This window comes from Dreissena polymorpha, chromosome 14 (genome assembly GCF_020536995.1).
Source record: "Dreissena polymorpha isolate Duluth1 chromosome 14, UMN_Dpol_1.0, whole genome shotgun sequence".
NCBI classification, from domain to species: domain Eukaryota; kingdom Metazoa; phylum Mollusca; class Bivalvia; order Myida; family Dreissenidae; genus Dreissena; species Dreissena polymorpha.
In genome coordinates this window covers 68155710-68177964 of record NC_068368.1, presented here as the reverse complement: position 1 = coordinate 68177964, position 22255 = coordinate 68155710, and the positions used below count along the sequence as shown (strand labels likewise).

At 31.9% G+C, this 22255-nt stretch overlaps 2 protein-coding genes across 2 annotated transcripts; both read left to right on the top strand.

Moving 5' to 3' along the window:
- The first annotated feature begins 1220 nt into the window (after positions 1 to 1220).
- LOC127857457 (uncharacterized) lies at positions 1221 to 2971 on the top strand. The gene is made up of 3 exons (XM_052393851.1): positions 1221 to 1472; positions 1870 to 2121; positions 2830 to 2971. Coding segments are annotated over exons 1-3 (396 nt in total). The 5' UTR covers positions 1221 to 1470.
- A 12464-nt stretch (positions 2972 to 15435) lies between these two features.
- On the top strand, positions 15436 to 21963 carry LOC127857456 (uncharacterized). Its single transcript, XM_052393850.1, has 3 exons — positions 15436 to 15526; positions 20728 to 21301; positions 21757 to 21963. The coding sequence occupies exons 2-3, from the start codon at positions 20753 to 20755 to the stop codon at positions 21961 to 21963; spliced, it is 756 nt and encodes a 251-aa protein (XP_052249810.1). The 5' UTR covers positions 15436 to 15526; positions 20728 to 20752.
- The last annotated feature ends 292 nt before the right edge of the window (positions 21964 to 22255 follow it).

Genomic DNA, 22255 nt, shown 5'->3' with positions numbered 1-22255 from the left:
TCATTAATAATTGTCTGATTAAATCATAATTCAATACTTAAAACAATCAAGATAAACCGTCATGAGTGTGTACTAAGGAAACCTACGATATATATGTCGAACTTTACAATGAAAACAGCTGATATAAATTCTTTTGTTATGAACTCAAGAGTGGTGTTTTCATACGTCACTTCCGGTCTGAACAAAAATGTCGACTCGATCGCGAAGCGCAAAAATTCGGCATAGTTATTGGCTGTATACCCGCTAGTTTTAATCGAATAATGACATGGATAAGCATTAAAACATTTTATTTAATGCTTTCCGGTGGTTTATAGAGAAATATCAGTGAATTAAAACTGATAATTTCACTGTTAAAACAGTGAAAATTATCATTGAAAATTATCGATAATTTTCACTGTTTTACCGGAACTATTTTTTTACCCCTTTTAGACCCCCACGCATTCTTCCACCAAGAGCGAGAACTCTTCAATTAATATTTATATCAACATACGGAGTAACTTCCCTTGAACATACATGTACACACTGTCGTCTGTTTTTTAAGCCTTTACCCTGAAACTTAACAATGAATGAAATGCAAAACGATGAAATTAATTTAATGTTCTCGGATATTTTTGATTTGAAGATTATTTTAATGAAAATACAGAACAACTTAATGAGACGTCAAGTTTAGCAGAATAAACAACAGCAACAGTACCAGCAGCAACAAAAGTATCAGCAACACTGTTATCCATAACAGAAACAAACCAAACATATGGGAGGGCTTCAGAAACAATTCCTGCTGGGATACAGTCATCAACAGCCACTGCAGCAGTAACGGCCACAGCAACAACCATGAAACGGCAGTTCCGAGATGTTAATATTGACAATTTACTGAATGAAAATATGAACACCAAAAAGAAAACAGTAAGTGACATGAAACTCTTCACCCAATTTGTTCTTTACAAACAAGACTCAAGAAATGTTGAAAATATTCATGCGCATGAGTTGAACATTTTGATTTGTGAATTCTTGTTGGGTGTCACCAAAAAAGATGGATGTGAGTACGAGCCCACAACGCTGCGAGGCATCATCGACTCATTTGACCGCTATTTAAAACATAATAACAGTAACTTATAACTCATGAATGACAAAGAATTTGCAAATGTCTGGGAAGTGATGAAAAGTAAACAAGAGGCATTAAAAAAACAAGGCTATGGGAATAAACCCAGAGAGGCTGTGGCACTTACAAAAGTGCACATCGAGGCAATGTATTCAGCCCAGACACTAGGAGATTCTAGTCCCAGAGCCTTGATTCATTCGTTGTGGATGATCTGCACAACCCATTTCGGCATGAAGATGGGAAATGAAATACATAAACTCTGCTGGGGGGACGTTACACTTGGTGTTGATTTTGAGTGAGGCGAGGAGTACATCACACTCGATACCGAGCGCCAGACCAAGACCAGAACAGGGGAAAATCCAAGAAATACCATGTAAATTTCTATGTCTGAAACATTGAACTAAATTCATTAAATTATGTATTGCCTTTTAATTCAAGAATTTAATTTAATAGTCATAATTATTAGTGGCTTATAAAATTTAAATGGCGAAATTAATGTAAATGTTACATTCTTATATTTATAAATTATTTTAAATCAACAAAATGGTTAACTTATTATTGATATAATAATTTTTTATGTATTTAAAAAATTATTGCTGACTCATAAGTAACAGAAGAGCAATAAATTAATGATTAATAAATGAACTTAATGATTAATTGTCAAACAAAAGCCATTGATATCATGTTTGTATATGGTTTAAAGCCACTAAGTGGAAACTTTTGAATTCAGTATTACTATTTTATACACAAATAAAGTTTAATTGTGTTAGGTCAGTCAAACCAAGGGCTTATGCAGTCCCCGAAGAGCCCAACAGAGACCCCGTTCATCTGTATAAGCTGTATGCAGACAAACGGCCGGTGGAAATGAGAGGAGATGACAGTTCGTTCTTCCTCACACCGTGCAACAGCACACAGCTAGGCTGGTTCAGGAGGTCAGCAATTGGTATAAACAAGCTGTGCGGCATCATGGCAGAGATGAAGGCGGACGCTGGGATAACAGAGCCCAGAATCACCCCATACAGGTAGAATTAATTAACATTTAACTCATTTGCATATGTATGGTGGCACTAAGCTTACATTAAAACTAAAAAAAATAACTCGTGAAAACAGACTTATTTTGTGTTTCCCCGACTTAATTTTTTGGAGCGCTGATATCACCTTAGTGCCACCGTACATATCTCAAAAAATGAGAAAGTGATCACTTACCTTTAAATTAGCAATTATCACCATTTGTTCAAGATTCCTTATTTTCAGCAGGATGCCTTTCTCCGATTTTCCAGATCCTTGCACTGTATTCTTTTTTGGATGAAGTTTTTTAAAGGGACACAAAGCAATTACAAAAGCTTTATTTTAATTGTAATATGCAATGTTTCCTTTTGATTTTTTTCCAAATGTATAGCCAAGACTATCAATAAAATTACTTTTTTTACAGTGCAAGAAAACACTTTATCCAGACATTAAATGATGAGAACATCCTAGCTCACCAGATCGTACAAAGTTCAGGCCACAAAAATGTCAATAGTCAATAGTCTAAATAACTATAGTGAGAAAAACAAGGATCAATCACAACAGATTTCAAAGATTGTCTTACATTCAAACCAAACTGCTGTTGCAAAGCAGAGTCTTCCTCCGTCTGCAACTGCAACCACGTCAATGAGTGATTTACCGATGGGAAGAGGATTCTTTGTAAACTCAAATTGCCACGACAACGTTACTTTCAATTTTCACAGCTCTGAAATGGGTCTGTCCCACAAGAATGTGTTTAATCGACAAGTGAAATCTCCAACACCAACACCGGATGTTTCGCCTGATTTTCCTGATCAACCACGCTACAAGCGTATTCGCATGATTCCAGACAGTAATAGCGATTAACTAGTTTGTGATAAATTGGCACGAACACTTACTGTTGAATTTTCCTGTTGATTCCATTTAATTGTTAACACTCCTTTCATGTGCATTTTGTTAAAAATGGCGAAGACATTGGTAGCGTTATTTTCGCTATACAAAGACTCCGCCTATTAATACGCCAACATGACATAAACAAATTGTGTCATCATATGATTATTTATTTTTTAAATGATGTTATGGGTGTTTTTTTCTGTTCACTTGATATGTGTTGCATTGTTAATACAAAAAAGTTATTGTTTAACGTTTGTTTTCTTGTGAACTATTTGCAACGCTTATTGTAAAAGCGGTAATGATATTTTGGGGCGCCCAATGGGAAATTGGTTTGAACGGATTGGCAAACGAATAAAAATATTAATTTGTGAGCATAAAATAAAAAGAAAATTTGTTGGATTGGGTGGAATATCCATTTTAATTCGCTCGAGATCATAGAAAAATATATTTTCTATGACCACTCGTGAATGAAAATCGATATTCCACCCAATCCAACAAATATCTCTATATAATCTCACATAAAATTGGTATATTTAAGGTTTTTAAAACTGCTGCCGGTGATCTTTAAATCCAAAATTCTTATCAAAATTCATATGAAAGATATTTTATTTGTTTTCCCGACCAAATTGCCAATCCAATTCCGTTAACATTACAGAGTAAATACGATTCCGTTAACATAACAGAGTAAATAGATAAAACATGAAAAACCTATAGGCATTCATTTAAGAGCATTTATTTTTCACCGTGCATGTTCAGTTTAACGAACATGATCATCCTTGATTAAGTTTACCTAAACACATCTGCTGCGTGTCTTATTCTAATGTATGAGACGTTTGTAAGTCGTTTTCATTAAGTGCTACCTATATAAGGGGTTACATACGGTTGTACTAGATGTGACTCTGTCGTGTGTGTTTTTAATTATGTCGTTACAATGGCTTGGTGAGTGGTGGGAAGTTGTCAACAAATATCGACAATTTTTAGTTACCACGACTTATTAAGTTGTTCTCATGAGTAAATAAGTCGTGGGAAATAGTAACTTGGTCCGTGTAATGGCGTAAATTAAATCATGTCAATATCGCATCTGTGCCAACGTAGCTACTTTCGATGAAAAGTATAGTAAGAAAAGGAACAACTTTAGTAGTAGAAATCTAAAGATTTTCAAATACCATTATAATGGACAGGTCCTAGCCATGCTATTTCAAGAGATTGTACTGAAAAAAAACCATATATTGTCTTTCTATTTCTACCCAGTTTTTACAGAAAGGGTATATGTTGGTTTTTTTATTTGGATGTTTCTTAAATGGAAGTGTTATTGAAAAAATACAATATAGGAGCATTAAGTATAAATGGAGTAACTGTGTATCTGTATGCCGTAAATCGTTAAGCTTATCAGTAGAGGCTGGAGTCGATAACAACACATTAATTTTGAATTTCACGGCCCATTATGATTGTTATCCAACAAGGCGCTGATGTGCTAATTTCTATACCAAATGACTACGCATCAATTGGACAATAGTACGGGCATAAGCGTCTTACAAAAAAAAAATATTTAAAGCGATTGTATGATCATTGAAAAAAAAGAAGAAAATCATAACGTAAATGAGGGAGTTTTCCATATTTTAAAATTATAACATATGTATGATGCATCTGTACTACCCCTTAATAAAAGCTTTATTTTCTTTATGTTTGAGGTCAAAGTCTTTTATAAGATTTTATATATAAATTTTTGATTTCTAGTTTACTCTGTAATACCACGAATATACTCCCGTATTTAACCTATTGTGCAATCACGTGTGTAAGTTATTTGTTCCATTGATTTATTTTTTCAGACGCTTCTTTTGTGGTAGAGCAAGCCGAAGGAAGGCCGGCATATACGTCGTTGGGTGAAAGGCACGACGGTAGTCGTCCATATGCAGAGGCATCTTTCAATGACGTTGAAATATAAGTGTTCATACATGCTTAGTAAACATAAAGCAGAGAACAATTTAGAACTTATGATAAATTGACATTTACAATTATTTGTTATACATTTAAAGAGTCAGGGAATCCAGTACAATCACCAAAATAAATATTATCCATGTTTCGCACTGTCCCATATGATTTCAGAAGAATATAAAATTATGCATGCTTGAAAGCAAAAACAGTGCACACAGCAGCAAGTGGAAGGATATCATCAGCCACTCTACGACCAAGGGTGCACATATCAGCGAAACTGACGTGCTTCGAAACATTTCTTGTTCATACTTCAAACCGTTTGTTTAATGGATTCTGTCTACCATTTTAATACATGATACATGCAGGCGAATGACCATCGGTTCTAGAGATCAAGGAGATCAATGAAAACTACATGTGCACTTTTCAAATGTATCATTTGAATATATTAATATATTCATAAAACTTACCATTGGGGATAAAAGTTTAGTTACATTAAGATAAAAATGCAAGGCGAATAAGTTTACAATTTAAAATGATTAAAAAATCGCCTGTTAACAAAACATATATATTAACGATTTTGTATTCGTACATCTGCTTTTTATGCCCCCGGATCGAATGATCGGGGTTATATTGTTTTTGGCCTGCCTGTCTGTCATTGTGTGTGTCTTCGTGTCTGTGACAAAACTTTAACCTTGGTCATAACTTTTTCAATATTGAAGATATCAACTTGATATTTGGCATGCATGTGTATCTCATGGAGCTGAACATTTAGAGTGGTTTAAGGTCAATGTGAAGGTCATCCGTCAAGGTCAAAGGTCAAATATATGGCTTCAAAGCGGGAAATAGGGGGCATTGTATTTCATAATCACAGCTATTGTTTAAACTAAAATAAAACATATTTTGTTTTAAATAACGAACTTAATGAATTAAAATGTTTAAACGTCGAACAACAATGCGTAGCCTATGCCTTTTTATTAGATATACTATGATTTAAATTTATATAGCGTTTCGATAATTTTGAATAATATTATTATTTGTTTACATACGATTACAAGAATTGAATATGGTATTTAATAAACTTTATATATCACTTTATTATATTATTGTGGTTCTTTTCTGAAATCGCATGACATTGACCTCAATGATTAACGTTATGATCTATGACGAGAATGTAAGGTAAACATTTCTTTTTGTTTCACCTTAGCTCAGAGTATTACAATTGTATTGCTTTTGCTTGCAATCAGTAAGTTGTTAAATGGGAGTTTCATTTAAATGTTTTCCTGAATTATTTTTTATTTAAATTATGGTGCTATGGAATTATTATTCATTTGAACGTTAGTACTTGGCCAAGATCGATAGATGTTTGGTTTAATCCATAATTCATTGAAGTAAACGTTACAATGCGTTTCTATTAAAGTCGTTGAGGTTATCGCAATTATGTGTCCTATCTCAATAAAATACTTATGGCAGTGTGTTTATAGACATACAAATGACACCAGATATGATAAGATTTCTGACTAGCGGGAGCACTGAAGTTTCACATAAAACAAGCCAACGTATATGATATTACTCTGACGGAAATATGTTTACATGTTGTTCATGTTCAAGGGTATACATTTTGTTAACTAATTTTCTTTAATGGGTCCTTCAGGTTAAAACAGATAATTAAACTGAATATTTTACCTGAAGTCCGCTACTTGGTTAGATAACTGGAACAAGTGGAACCCAAGATTTTATCAGAACAAGTATTATAATGCTAGCAGGTCACTGCTCGTTTATTCTTTGTGCGCTCATTCAATATATTGTACCATAAACATCTTAGTTATCCCGAACGGAAATATGTTCTCTGTCAAAATCTGTGGACCCTAAGCACCTTTGTATGTTTACCTAAGTTTATGTTTATATGGGCTCCTTTTGTATCTTGTCAAGCCCATAAACGATGCAGTCAATGCATGTTCAGACCTATTAAGCTGTGTACATGATTTCCATTCCATAAAAAACATATCTAGACAGTCGTACGCTCGACTATCCTGGCTGGGAAAAAAATATGTTTTCGTTGTTGTAATTAGCAGATAAGGATGTAAAAGTATATATTCTTAAAACAAATTTCACATTCCTTTCTGTACCCCGATTTTACATTTTATAAAATGGAAATTTAGAAAACCGTCCATGAAAATAGTTTATACTAGAACAATCAATATTTAATAATATCAACTATAAACCTAACGTTTTAGTACGTACAAGTCTACATCACCTGAATGCGCGTTAGCCCTGCTGAAAACTGCAGTTTTAGTTATCTGAATTATATGTATGATATTATTATATCACCATTCTCTATGAGCACGGATGGCCGAGTGGTCTAATCGTTAGACTTTGACTCCAGGGGTCAGTGGTTCAAGCCCAGTTGAGTGTTGTTCTCTGTCTTGAATTTTATTCTTGTTTTTTACTAGAGCTTTTTAAATCCTATGTTTACATTTATGAATTTAAAGCATTAAATGACAAACTTCAATACATAACAAAATCTATGAAAATGTCCGTTAAGAAATGATGGATATACGCTCAAATCAAATATTTGTGTGTTTTATATCTGATCGATGATTAAACTGAAGCTTACTCATTAAATACTTATTACATACTAATTAAATACTAGCCAAACTTTACAAAAGAAAACACGAGCAAATTCAGACCCTTAAAAACATAAAGAAAATCGTTACATGATCCAGATATAAACACACAATCAAGAATACTCCTGCTTCGCTGTAATGTTTTTATATTTAATATTTTATGCACCCATAAAAAAGATCGATTAAACTGCATCAAATTCACTGTATACCACTAACTAAGACTTCAACTGATTAATTTGCACAATTGGTCTTTATTCAAACCGATGAATCATATAATTCAAACATCTTTAGTTCATACATTGACATCAATATATGTATCGAACTGTTATGGCAATTGGTCATTGGCATTGAAGAAAGGACCTACTAATTGTATATTATGAGAATACATACTGCTCCAGCAGTTGGAGTTTCACCTCTTTATACTGATATTATTCTAAGTTATTCTTTATTTAATCATAGAGTAGGAGTAATACAGCTAGGTTTATAATTTAATGAAATATAGTTAAGACAACACGATTTTGTGTTATTAAACATATTACAAATCACATTATAATCACAGTGATGTACGCATATGACCGGTTTCACTGTTTGAACATTATCGCGTCAGTCACAAACACGTTTTTATATCTCAAACACGTCTTTACCTTGAAAAGCTTTTGTTTTGTGACACTATCAATACTACTAGCACGATTCCGGAACTGGTCAGAAGAGATGGGAGCGCTATTCATCGTCAGAGCATGAACCAGAGCCGCATGAAGAAACTGGTAATACTCCTGAAGAGCGATAACAATAACAATTACTATTTATAATTGATGAAAGAATAGACCTAAAACATGTGTATTCACTTTAATAACTATACACACGTTAATGAATGCACAGTCCAAACAAACAAAGGGGACATTAATTATACATTGATAATGAAAGAAACTATTATAAATTCAAGGAGAAAGAAAAAAAGCAAAATTATTTTTCAATTGTAGAATGACAAATGTGTTTCACTGCGTCCCCCTACCGCGGTCTGGACCCAGTTAACCCTGTTCCTCCTCATATTCAGTACACATCCGTGTATCTACACGGCTCCCTCCGCCTTGCCCTCGTGTATCAGAATGTCCAGTGCTATGTACGTACCTGTACGGTCTATACCGGCTATGAGTGAGATCAAACATGAATGACTAAGCATTTGTTCATAAATACTTTTTAATTATTTTATGTTGTAAGTTCTATCAATATTTGTCGTTGCCAATTTGTAACTGGATCCTTAATAGTCTTGTAAACAATTCACAAATCCAAAATCCAAATTTTTTAATTTTTTTTTAATTTTTTTTTGCAATTTTTTTCCGTAGAATATTACATTCATATGTAGACAATACAATACATACATACAAAGCTTTTCAGGTAGTAGTGTACAGCTACTTGATGGGTACATTCATATTACTGGCGTACATTCAACATACATTCATATACAAATCTAGTTGTGTTATACTAGAAGTAGTTTACAACAGCAAAAAACACACGCAACAACAAAACAAGCTTGTTACATATAACATTACTTAATGTTGATTATATGTATGTATATTAATTATAATAAAAAGTATTGCACATTAGAAAATTTATTTGTAAGTGCTGAATTGTATTATATAAGAATATTGATTATGCAGATATTAGTACAAAACTTGCAGGATAAATATTTTTATATTATCAGTTATTTAACTATTTGTAATGTCGTTATATGAGATGTCAGTAAATATTTTAACAAGGGACCAGATTCTAAATTCTTATTCTGATTTAATTGTATTTTTGTAAATTTCAAAAGCGTGCTTCATACTATTTACGAGTCCATACTTTGAAGGGATTCTGTTTTTTCTCTGACAATGAAAAATATATCGTTTAAACTCTAGGCATACTATGTTTAAATCGTTCATTTTTGGATTAATAATTCCAAGGACTAGATTCTGACATGTGATATAAATAGGTATGCTTGGTCTACTTTACGAATAATCTCAGCAACAAATTTAATAATTTCTTGGGTAAATGGACAGTACCAGAACAAGTGCGTTATATCTTCAACTTCAGTGTTACAAACAGTACATAGATTATTTGCTACAATTTTCATTTTGAACATAAGGGATTTTGTCCCCAATATTCTGTGGACTATTCTGCATTGGAGCCATCTGACATATACTTCCTTAGTTAGATTGAATACGAGTGGATGTACTTTTTTCCATTCAATATTAAAAAATTCTGTGTTCCATTTTGTATGACAAGTTGGAATCTCATTGTTTTGAATTAATATTTTATAAATATGTTTCTTTTCTTTTGGGCTGGTTATTTTTTTTAATGTAAGTTTGTAATATAGGTCCTTGAGATTTTTTGTTAAAATGTTGCAGGTCTTCAAATTTGTCAATATATTTCTTTATTGTATTTTTTAATCCTTGGTACAGCAGGAAATTTACATTTGTTCCAACCTGTGTATCCAAAGATTCTTTGGAAATATAGTTTCTTTCTACCATAATATCTCTTACAAATCGGTTGCCTCTTTCATATAGACATTTAATATAGATATAGCTTTTGTTTATTGTAAAATTATGATTATAAAATAGAGGCATATCCAGAATATTGGCAGCTTTTCAACGTACAATATATAGTTTTTTAAAACATCGAGCCAAAATTTATTTTTCAGGTGTAGACATATTTTGTCGGCATACATTTTACCAGTGTTGGATATTGTCCTAAGATCTATTAACGATTTTGCCAATGAATAGCAATTTCCTTCGCCTGACATTATTCTCTTAATCCATGTTATTTTCATGTATTTTTCAAAGGAACATATATCAATCATATTTAATCCACCTTCGTTATAGATTGTCTTTGATTTTATTTGTAATACAGTTTAAGTAATTATATTAACTGAACGACACAATCTAAAAAACTACTACACAGCTTATGTAATGTTACTACCTTCATACTCCTCGTTGATATTAACCAAACACAATATGTATCCCCCACCAATTTGTTCGCGTCTCAGATTTCGAAAACAATACAACTCGTTCATCTTAAGCATTGGTGTATAAAGTATTATACGAATAAAATGTTAGATTAAGCGTTTTTCAATTTTGTAAATAATCTCTTAAGTAATATAAATATATCTTTCTTTCTGCGAATAACACGATTTGTTCTCAAAATGTTAATATCGGATACGAAAACGTCCTAAAAAAATTGCCAGATAAGTTTAAACTATATTTGAACGCAACAACTTCACGTTTGAATGGCATTTTATAGATAAATACATGCCCGTGTACGAAGCGGATATTTTGAATAGAGGATCATTTACTACACGGAAGTTTATATTCAACCACGCATTGTAATACTGATTTTCTTTTGACCCGTGGTACAAATTTAGCTTTGTATAATAAATTGAGAAATTTTTAATGTGTCATATTTCAACAGATCTCACACCAATTAAACATTTAAACACTCATGCATTTTATATTTTATTGTACGGGTTAATGAACTACAGTAACAACACAACTTTTAACAGATAGCATCTTGTTGTTTGTGGTTTGGGTGTATTATGTATATGGTCCAGTTGGACATGTTATAACTGAGGACCTTAATTTCATTCAAAATTAAAACCTAAGAAATGTTATTTCACTTCGCAAGGGCCCTAAGTATAGACTGCCTATTCCTGTTGATTTTGATGACTGCTTTAAGAAAATCTCAACATCTTTGCAGGAATATTGTACTAAATGGTGCAGGTATGAATTTTTTGAAATTACTGCACTCAATGAATGGAGACCAAAGTATTATGTTTGTCCACGAATAAGATACATGTTTTTAATACAAATCCTTTGGCATTACCACATTCACCTAAATTTAATTAACAAAGTCTCTGTAAATTGCTTGACGACTAACAATCTAAATTCATCATAGTTCCTGCAGATAAGGCAGCTAATAATGTTATAAAAACGAGTGTTTTATGTTCAAACTATTTCACAAGATTTTTCACAAACTACATCATATTGTGATTACAATAAGCAACCTAATGAAATTATTGCCGACCATATTATCGAATGCAAAAAATAAATGTAATAGTTAATATTACAGACAAGAAATTGTATTACTTTAAAGGTTACCTAACTTACATAAAACGCCATATAAAAGTCGTTTTATCGCTGATTCAGTGTCTTGAACCACCAAGCAATTATCAGTGTATCTAACATCTGCATTGAGTGTAATTAGTTATCATATAGCTAAATAGTGTGATAAAGGTTATGAAAATAGTAATATTAACCTAGTTGGGTCAATAAAAACTCCTTAAAACTTATTGATAATATTAAAAAGAAAAAATATAAGGTGTCACAAGTAGGCACTTATGATTTTTCTACACTATATAAAACGCTTCCTCACACTTTAATAAATTCCAAACTTCTTTCTTTGATTGAAAAAAACAATTGCTAGAGAGAAGTGATTGTTTCTTTCTTTTAACACTAAAAAGCCTTTGTTAACTAATCAGATATTAGATAAATACAACATTTGGACTTGTCTTGACATTTGTGCAGCACTTACTTTTCTTCTGGATAACTTGTTCGTTTAATTTAATTGTAAAATATTAAAACAAATCATCGGCGTTCCTATAGGTACTAATTGTGCGCCACTTATAATTGATCTTTTTTATATTTTTATGAAAGCGATTTTATGTTAGAATTATCTAAAACTCAGCAACTAGATTTGATTCAACGTTTTAACCTAACTTGTAGGTACATTGATGACATACTTAATTTAGATAACCCATTCTTTGACAAATATATTCACATAATCTACCCGAACGAACTAGTCTTAAATAGATCGTGTCAATCCAATACAGATTCTGCGTATTTAGACTTACATCTTACTATTAATAATAATATGATTAAGACAAGTTTATACGACAAACGAGACGACTTTGACTTTGAAATTGTGAATGTTCAGTTCATAAATGGTAACATCCCTAAAGGCCCATCCAAATGGTATTTACGTTTCGCAGTTGGTACGTTATGCAAGAGCATGTTCGTGTATTAAAGATTTTAATGATCGTGATCGTATATTGACGAGGAAATTGCTAAAACAAGTTTTTTTGTAGCATAACCTACGAAGTGAATTCGTTAAATTTCACTCAAAGTATGGTGATTTAATTTCAAAATATAATGCTTCTTTAAAATGGCATCTAACTAATGGAATTTCCCAACCATCATTGTATGGTGATGTTTTGAAGCGTATTCGCAAATTAAAATATCTGAAAGAAAAATGTTTATATTAAACTTTTCAATTTAATTAACTCAAAGGATATGATGTAAAAGTATTTAAAAACAAATGCTTGTTGGTTTTCAATTTACTATATCGTTCTCCTCTTAAAATTTGGAATAATTAATCGAATGACCATTTTATATGCTTGATTCTTATATATTTAATCACCTAAGCTGGTTTTATTGGTAATTCGATTTTACAGTACTACCCCGTGCATATTGTTATTTTCTATTTTAAAGTACTGCCCCTGGATTGTTTTCACGTCATCGTGTCATCGCTTCTCAATTGCGTAATACGATACACTTGCACTGTTCTTGGCTACATTGATTTTTTTGACGTCATCGCTTCTATATTGCTTCATACGACACACTTTCAATGTTTTAGTCTATATGCATAGGTCATCGGGTTTTAAGCGTTAAATGTTATTAATAGTTTATCTCTGAAGGGCGTTGTTTGTTTATTTTTTTTTATTTTTTAGCAGTCACATAAACTGTACAATACAGTCAACACCCGATTACTCGAAGTCGCGGGGACCTACAAGAAGACTTTAAGCAAACCGAAAAAGTTTCCTAATACACTTTTGTTACATTCAATTGTCTGCAGTTTTCGAATCTTTAGTGGCTAACCTCCGTACTACTTACTACATTTACATGAATTTTATATATATATTTAATATATTTATTAATAAATAATTAAAACAGTTATACCATCAACAGACACATGTAACACTAGTCATAAATACTAAATAGAATTAAAATTAAAATACGTGTCACAAAATATGAAATGGATCGCCATATTTTTACGAAACATAATTACAGGTAAGAATCAGAGCAAAGACATAAACATGCATACGCTCTTTCAATTTAATTATAAAACGCGATTTTGCACAATAAATATAACATGTAAAACATGTTCACATCGCGCAAAGATCACACCGTGCAATTATTGGTTACTTGTTCATGAATGATAAGGTATTATATATGTACCTGTATTGTAATACGCGTTTATGTAGTACATTACATGTATTTTACTCCAAGTGATTAACGTTCTCAACAACTGTAAACTCGATTTACGCGTGACACTAATCAAACTCACCTTATTGTTTAACAAATTTAAACAAAGCTCACAATAAAATAATATGTGGAGATTGTTAAAGGGACTTAAAACATTTCAATCCATCGAAAAATCCGACCCTCGCGAATTAGAGCAAAAACGACACGAAATAATATGAGCATACTCAAAAATGAAAATTGGTCTTTCAGTGAGACTTTGAGCCAAGCAAGTTCGTAAGAAGTTATTTTACAGGTAAGACAGACATTTTCGTGTTGTGACTTTTGTGTTTAAAAACATTTTTCTTGTCGTTATCTATACAAACTGTTTGTGTCAAATTAAGGATTGTGTTAGTTCTTCAAACATAAAAGTAATATTGTGATTGCAAGGGACTTGTTCATAGTTTTGTCAAATTACGATTTTTATTATCATCGTCGTATATTATATTCAACATATTTTGTAGTCTATGCATTATGTTTAAACAAGCGAATTAACACTACTGACTAAGAATATTGTTAAATATATTGGTTCATTAACTCATAATCATAATTCGAAAATAATGAAGAAGTTGTATTGCTTTCCCTCGATTACTTGGCTAACCCTTGAAATACTAACTGAGCGTTTGTTATTCGCCAATAAATATTAAATTCAGCGCGGCGCAGTGGTTGCTCGATCGCTTTTGATTCAATAGCTTATACTACTTATAACGTCATAGATTTGTCAGTAAACGTATTTAATGATTTTTTTTCTAAAGACAATCTGTTAACAGGTCACTTTAATTTACAAATTGTTAAGTTTCCGTTTATCACATACAATAACACATTACGAAGCTGTCAGCGCCAGATACTGTGTTTCAATTTTCAGAAAATGAAACGCTCTTTTGCAAAACTATGTCATTTATTACACAGCTTGGGAAGCCAATTCTAAAAATAGCATGTAAAAAGAAATACTAACAAAAGTATACTGCATTTATAGTGAATTTAGAAACTCAATATTTGCTGTAGCAATGTGAGCTTTATGTCACTGCGAAGAGATCTTCACGAACGTGTTTGATCTTCGCAACAATTGATGATCCAAATATTTCAGAGTCTATTTTTAGATAACTCATTGGAAAAACCCAGTAATTTCCCCACGGATTTAATCGACATTCTCAGTTCGCTTCTGAATACATTAGTCAATGTGCGTTTCTGCATGCAGAAAAATCGGTTGAAGGTTAGTAATTATTTAGAGTTTAATTTTGAATTTTACATCATTTTATTAAATACCAAGTTGTATTTGTGAAAATGAACGTCATACTAGCCATAATAAACAATTCATCTGAATTTAATAACCTGATGTCAGTTTACTTGTTTATGTAGTTGTGAATGTATACTTTGTTTATTGAATATGTTTTATATGAACTATTTACTAGAAATATCTATGTTTCAAATCTTACATTACATAATAAGCGTCTGCAAGAAAACGCGTTGAGTCGAAAATATACTAAGCATATAAAACGATTGTATTTGTATATAACGGAAACGAGATATGCTAAAGTGGTTTCGATTTCAACTAATATCTTTAAGCATATGTATTTCTTTTGAAATGCGTATTCATTAAAAGAGAATAGATTCTTTGCGGTTGAATGCGTATATAGGTAATCATACATGCAGATAAAGTTTATGCTTGTAGAGATATACATTTTTCATTTGAAGTGTATGTTATAGATATGTTCATAAAAAGTGTAATGTCATTTGATATGCATGTTTTCACAGGAAGTGAATGCTTCTAAAGATACACCTACAAACACACCTACAAAGATATGGGCTATATTATTATGCATGCACACTCTTGAATGCCAAAATGTGTATTCATCTAAAGATACTTATGTTTTCATATGATATCAATACATAAATATGCACTGTATTCATATAATACGTTTGATTACATATATATTCACTTGTATATACTAGGAATTGTATGCTTATAATAAAGCTTTACCTATATTCATAGCAAGGTAAATTGTAATCAAATATTCATGCACTCAAAAAATGTATAACTATCAAATGTGGCCTTTCTAAGATTTTTGGCCAAAGTGGGAAACTTGTCAAAATGGAGTTATTCACATTTGCATAACCCTCAAACCCGTACAAAAGTATGTGTGCAATATTAATCAATTTAAGGTGACACCGAAGGCTTCTTAAAACCCACCAAAACACAAACGAGTGAATGTTCACGACCTTTTACATGTTAATAAGCTAAGAAACTTAATTTCAGTGATCTGAACTTGCATACATGAACCAATAATGTATTGTTTTGTTTAAGTGCTACAGTGTATATAACTTATAAATTATGAAACAATATTTAAATGATAAATTTACTATTGGTTTCCTTGGAAACATAATGCAAAGCATAGATCAATTACATTCTAGGTTTAAATGGATTTCAATCTTTAAAACAGAACATCGTCCAATAGCATCAAGACAAAAATAATCTCATTTTTAGCAAACTTGTTGCAGATGTAAACATTGAAGGAAAACCTTTAAAAATATATAGGTTTTTTTTGCTGAAAGAAAGATAATTTGGAGTACAATGGGATCAGAGATAACAGTTGAAATTCAAAAACTAAGAACACATTAACAAAAATTTAACATCTAACTTCCAAACTCTTACAAGATATGTCAAAGCATGTATCTTATTTTACAAATCATAATCAGTGATCGATACAAGTTTACCGCATGTGTTAATTTGTTAACCTATTTAAATTAAATAATTCTCAATAATATTATTAAAAACAATACCAAATTATTCAAAATTAATATTAGCATCCTCCAAAAGCTTAGATAGAAAAGTCGATTCGTTTCGAAACAGTTAAATGGAACAAAGAAATACAGAATTCCAAAACAAAAAGTGTAAGCCTATTTTAAACTCCATGTTTTGAAAAAAAAATTTTTTTCCATGTTATGATCTTATTGTCAGCTTTTCATGTATGTTAAGGTAGTGTGTATAAGAGTTATTAATCTTAAACACTAATTTACATGACAATCACAACAACATGACAAAACTTAATCTTTGAGTTTCCAGGGTAAACTTTAAAAAAAATAGAAAAAGTAGTTTATAGCATAATGTGAAAATTTTGATTATGTAATGGAATTAAACATAGTTGGTAATGAATAACAATGTGTAGAAATAACAATTATACCTGTGATTGTCCGTGATTGGTCTTGAAAATACTGATAATGAATGTTAAGCTGTTAATACATATAGTAGTTATCAGTCACATATTGGTTGTTGCTTTAGTACATTGGTAATGTGATGGGACTTGCGTAGTTAGCTTTTGTTATCTAATTCTTCATGTCGATATCACTTGAATCGAGCAGGTACGCGAAACTTTTCCCTGCGGTCTGGTATAAAGTGACCCATTAAAACTTCCCCTTAACTAAGTCGCAGATGACTAAAACTCTGTTTCACTAAGATTATGCTTGGACTGCCTAATATTATTTTGTTTTTGAACATATAAAAATAATCAGGTATTAAATTGTCATGAAAATAAACAAAATACAAAAACAGTATACTGCAATTATTATATTAAAAGGTGATCAACAAGATGGACAAACTAAAAGTTTAAATCATGGGGGTTTATTTCGTCAATGAACAAATTGTGTAACAGCTAAAAACACAGTTTTTATATTGTCAAAAGTAGAAACATGTTAACAATTTAAAAATCTTAATAAGTTCAAGTAAAACATACGCAACGACGATTTCTCGAGGTTTGTTTGCAAACTAATTAACCAATAACTTAAAATGAAGGTTCTGTATATAATACAGTAAACTATCATTTATAACGCAAATTTGGGCTCCTTATATAGAGATGATTGCCGATTATGTCATTGAATGGATTGAATGCATAATACATAATGCATTGTGATATTGGCAAGATGAACTAGTTTACCTCGAGAGCCAAAGGACGTGCCTACTGAAACGTACTAGCGGGTTTAAATGTGCACCAAATAAAATATGTGTTTACAGTGCGAGTTCACGGTACACTTATTCAGCCATTAACTGACAATCGGCTTATGGGACCACCTGTGTCAAGTGCTAAGGGGTATCTCAAGCCATCTCAACACAGTTTATAGTGCCATTAAGTCTTACGCCGTGTACTCATTTTGGTATTGCAATAAATTAAATCTCATCATCATCAAAAGAATTGATTGTTGTTTAAATAATTTAAGTCAAATCGCAAACAAACATGCAGAAATTACAATATAAAGAAGTGAAACCCCGGCTGCTGGAGCAAGCATTGCAAATCAAACCAATCGACACATACATATCGATTGTTTAAAATCACTTTATACCTATTGCTACCTTTTGCGTTTTAACATATTGTTGCAAACATAGATAAATAGTGTGCAGTGTTTTTTTTTTAAAGGAAGAAATATAATATAATGAATTTTAAATCTAGGCACAACACTCATGATCTAGCAAGCCGTGTCTTTTCAATTTCCTATTTAACATTGAGAACACCGTTTAAAATGTATTTTAAACAGTTATTTAGCCTTACAGAAGCCCTTTATTACAATTTCATATCATTAAAAACATTTAATGTGGTTTCCTTTTAAATCATACATGTTTTCAATGCGTAATATTTTTGAGGTATTAAATCAAATGTTTACGCACTAAAATGAAATACAAAAAAATCATGCAGACCAATACAAACCACTGATACATGTAAACAAGTGTGTGTGTGTTATTACTTAAGCTATCAATACGAAATCGTGTTGTATTAAGAAAATCAGCACAATAGCAAGAATCATCTACATTGTATCATTTTACTTCCATTGCCATCATATCTTTTCTTCATTTTAAAAAAGAATTTGAACTACTTCATAGTAAACATATACAGTGTCATTGACACCTACACTGAGTGTATCAATTGCAATATCATCAAACTTTCTCATTATAATTTGTGATTTCATTGTTAACAAATTAGGTGGTAGAGTGGAACAACACGCCGATGAACACATGCTGTACGTCTCAACAAATTAGTGGAATGTCAAAAAAATAACCTTCATTTAGAGGATTTACGTATACAATTTTTTTTATCTAACGTGTGTTTTCGTTTTGAAAATACTTTCGATTTAAACGAAAATTTTGCTAAACTACTATTACAAAGTAATTCTGATTAAAAGCAAAACATTAACTTGTTCAAAGATGAGAAGATTCCAAATTAAATGATAGAGCTCCAGATAAGGGTTTGTGAAATAGTAACGGTAGTGCCACTGACAGAAAGGAAAAGAGTAACGCTTAAAATCAATAAGTACCTGTACTATCATATCCAAAAATGCAGGTAGTACTGTACTACCCGTGTTCTTTGATATTGAAGGGTGTATAACTGTTTATGAAAATATTGTATAATTCAAACCTTCATAGGCCCAAACTGTGTTTAATTTACAAGGTTTAGCAGCAATACGGCAAATTTCACAATTTAACCGTAAAACGTCTTATTTTTTCTCGGTGACAAGCCAATCATATTTGGTTTTTCAATATTCCACAGTTTTTGTTTGGATCCGTTTCCCATCGTGTTTTCTAACGTTTTTAGCCACCGATGCAATCAAATCGTTTAATATCGGGGCAACAATGTATTTTTCTGGGTTTACAGATTGAATGTCAGAATGTTTAGACGACCGTATGTAGCCATTATATGACAACAAAGTGTTTTTTAACCGCTTTCGGCTAAGCGAGCCTTCCCTTGCAGCGCAAACATTTTGTTTTTGGTGGGTTTACGAGTTATCGGAAATCACGTGACAGAATAGACAATAAGACCGGAACCAGTCTACAACTTTTCGGTAATTTAAATTAACAAAAAGCGCCGTAAGGTAAGATACCAACAAATCGCGACGCGCTGACGCGGACGTTTCGGTACGGCCAGATTTGTTTTCGTAAATGCGTAAAAGGGATATTAAAGTCGTAATTGTACGTCCAGTTTATAAAAATAAACGCGTAAAACTACATTAAAAAGCCATACTTACGGCTGTACGGCCCTTATCTGGAGCTCTGCTAAAATGATTAAAATATTTAAATCGGTATCAACAGGTGTCATAGAAATGAGTTTGGATAAATACTAACAGTGGCTTACTTCGGTTACAGTGATCATACACTCTTCTTTAAAAGGGCCGTTTTAACTTTACGTGCTAACTTCCCTCAACTAGGATGCAATTATTTAAACTTAATTGAGTGTAGATAATTTTACATTATTTCAAGTGACGTTCTCTCAGAAAGAGTCATGACGAAATTCTCAACAAACGACACAGGCTGACTTTTAATTGTCAGTGCTGTATTTTCAACTTGCAAAATGGTTAGTATTTACATGTGTGCAAGAAGTCACATCGATGGTTCGTAATAGAAGTTTTTTATGCATTTGATTCTATCACAATATTGGATAAAACAAAAAGTCTGTATTTACCATCACTTATATATCCCATCGTATAAATAACCTTAGCTTAAGTATACGTTACGCATATTCCAATTTACTTGCTAACATTATTCAAATATGGCCAATAATTTATTTATATGTACTGTGTAACATAGTTAAATAGACAACCCTTATAGACTGTCTGTTCGTAATAGCGTCTTTTCGAAATAGGACAAACATCCAGGTATTAAAGACTTCTTTTAAACCATTGTGCAAGTCTTCTATTTTTCTTATAGTAGTTGTTCATAATGATTTTAAAATTAACTGTTAACTGTATAGATATATGATCTGACTTGTTTAAAGAGCTTGTAAAATATTGAAGTCGACAAAGCTGTTCAGTCATTTATTTGTTAAAATATAACAATAGCATGATTATTAATTCCCAGATGATTTCAAGTACAGTCGGTTGATATGGCACTGCATCAAGTTACCAACTCCGAAGTGAGGCACTGGACGAAAGGATGTCTGGCAATTCGCCTTTTAAAAGATGGATTAACATCATATGTGAAATCTGAAATTGAACACCAATATGCTGTTGTGGTCAAGACAATCAAAACAAGAAGCAAAATATCAGCGTTTTCTTGTTCGAGTTGCAATATCCAAAACCTTTTGCCATACCATGCTTGCTCAGAAAGAGAAACTCAGTCGTGTTTTCAAAAACCTTCAAATATGTGCAATTGCGCTAAGAAACATGGCAAGCGCAAATGCCCACAAGGAGGTGCGTGCAGCCTTATGTATGATTATACTATTAAGGAGCACTTTCATTCATCACCAACATTTCAAAACTCCGACTTGAGGAAGTGGTCCACCAATAATTGGGAGTATGCAAAGTGCTTCATATCTGGATCTGGTAAATTTGGAGTCACAGATGTGTTCGATACTGACTCTGCAGGGTTGCTTAGCATTTGCTTGAACAACCATTCAATACGCTCACAGTTTGAAGTTAGTATTCTAGAACAGGTAGGTAAAGTTGAAACACGATTATATTCTTGAATTTATTTTAATACATATGAATCAATATTCAAACTCATTGCACCATAATATGTCAAAGTTATGACAATAAAACAACAGTTGTTTTAAGCAAATAAATACAAAGACAAAAAAGCAATACACAGTCATCAAAAGGAAAAAAAAACTCATTATAGTTTAACATTCGTTATCAGATATGTAAGGGATCTATGTACATGCCTAAATAGTGAATAATCGATTTTTAAGACGAATTCTTGACCGCCATTCGACCTTTATAACAGTTAAGGTGATAATATAGTATTTATTAATGTAAATTTTGATTGCATTTTGTGGTGTCCTGTTTAAGATTTCATTATCAGTCTCAGTGTTGGCGTTTAACATCTGTGTATTATACGATATTGTCTCATATTGCTATAAGCGCAATTTTCAACTCACGTGTTTTGCAGGCTATACAAGTAAGAAATGACATATTCCATTCGGGCTCACATCAGCTGCAAAATGACGTTGTACAGGGATACATAGACATGTTTTTGGCAGTACTGAGACAGCCACCACTACTATGTAACCATGAAGCAAAAGACGCTGTTATGAAGCTTGCTTCGGTACCCATTTTACAAATAAATAATTTAACCTCATACTGTATTATACAATGACATATAAAAACAACAAAACACACTGTGCATTCAACATTGTAATGGCATTTTGGTAAATTAGACATGCCTTACACAATATTTGTTTCGATATTTATTTTATTATTCTTAATTAAAACAAAATTCAGTCACAATGATCTTAATTTGTTGCGATTTTATACTAAAAAAGGAAGTTGTAATTATAGTCTAACCATCCGTTAGTAGGTGGGTATCTTGGATGCGTATGTCCTTTGGCCAGTTTTTGTACCACTCTTTGACTTTTAAATGTTTGGTAGGGTATTAGTAGGATTCTGGT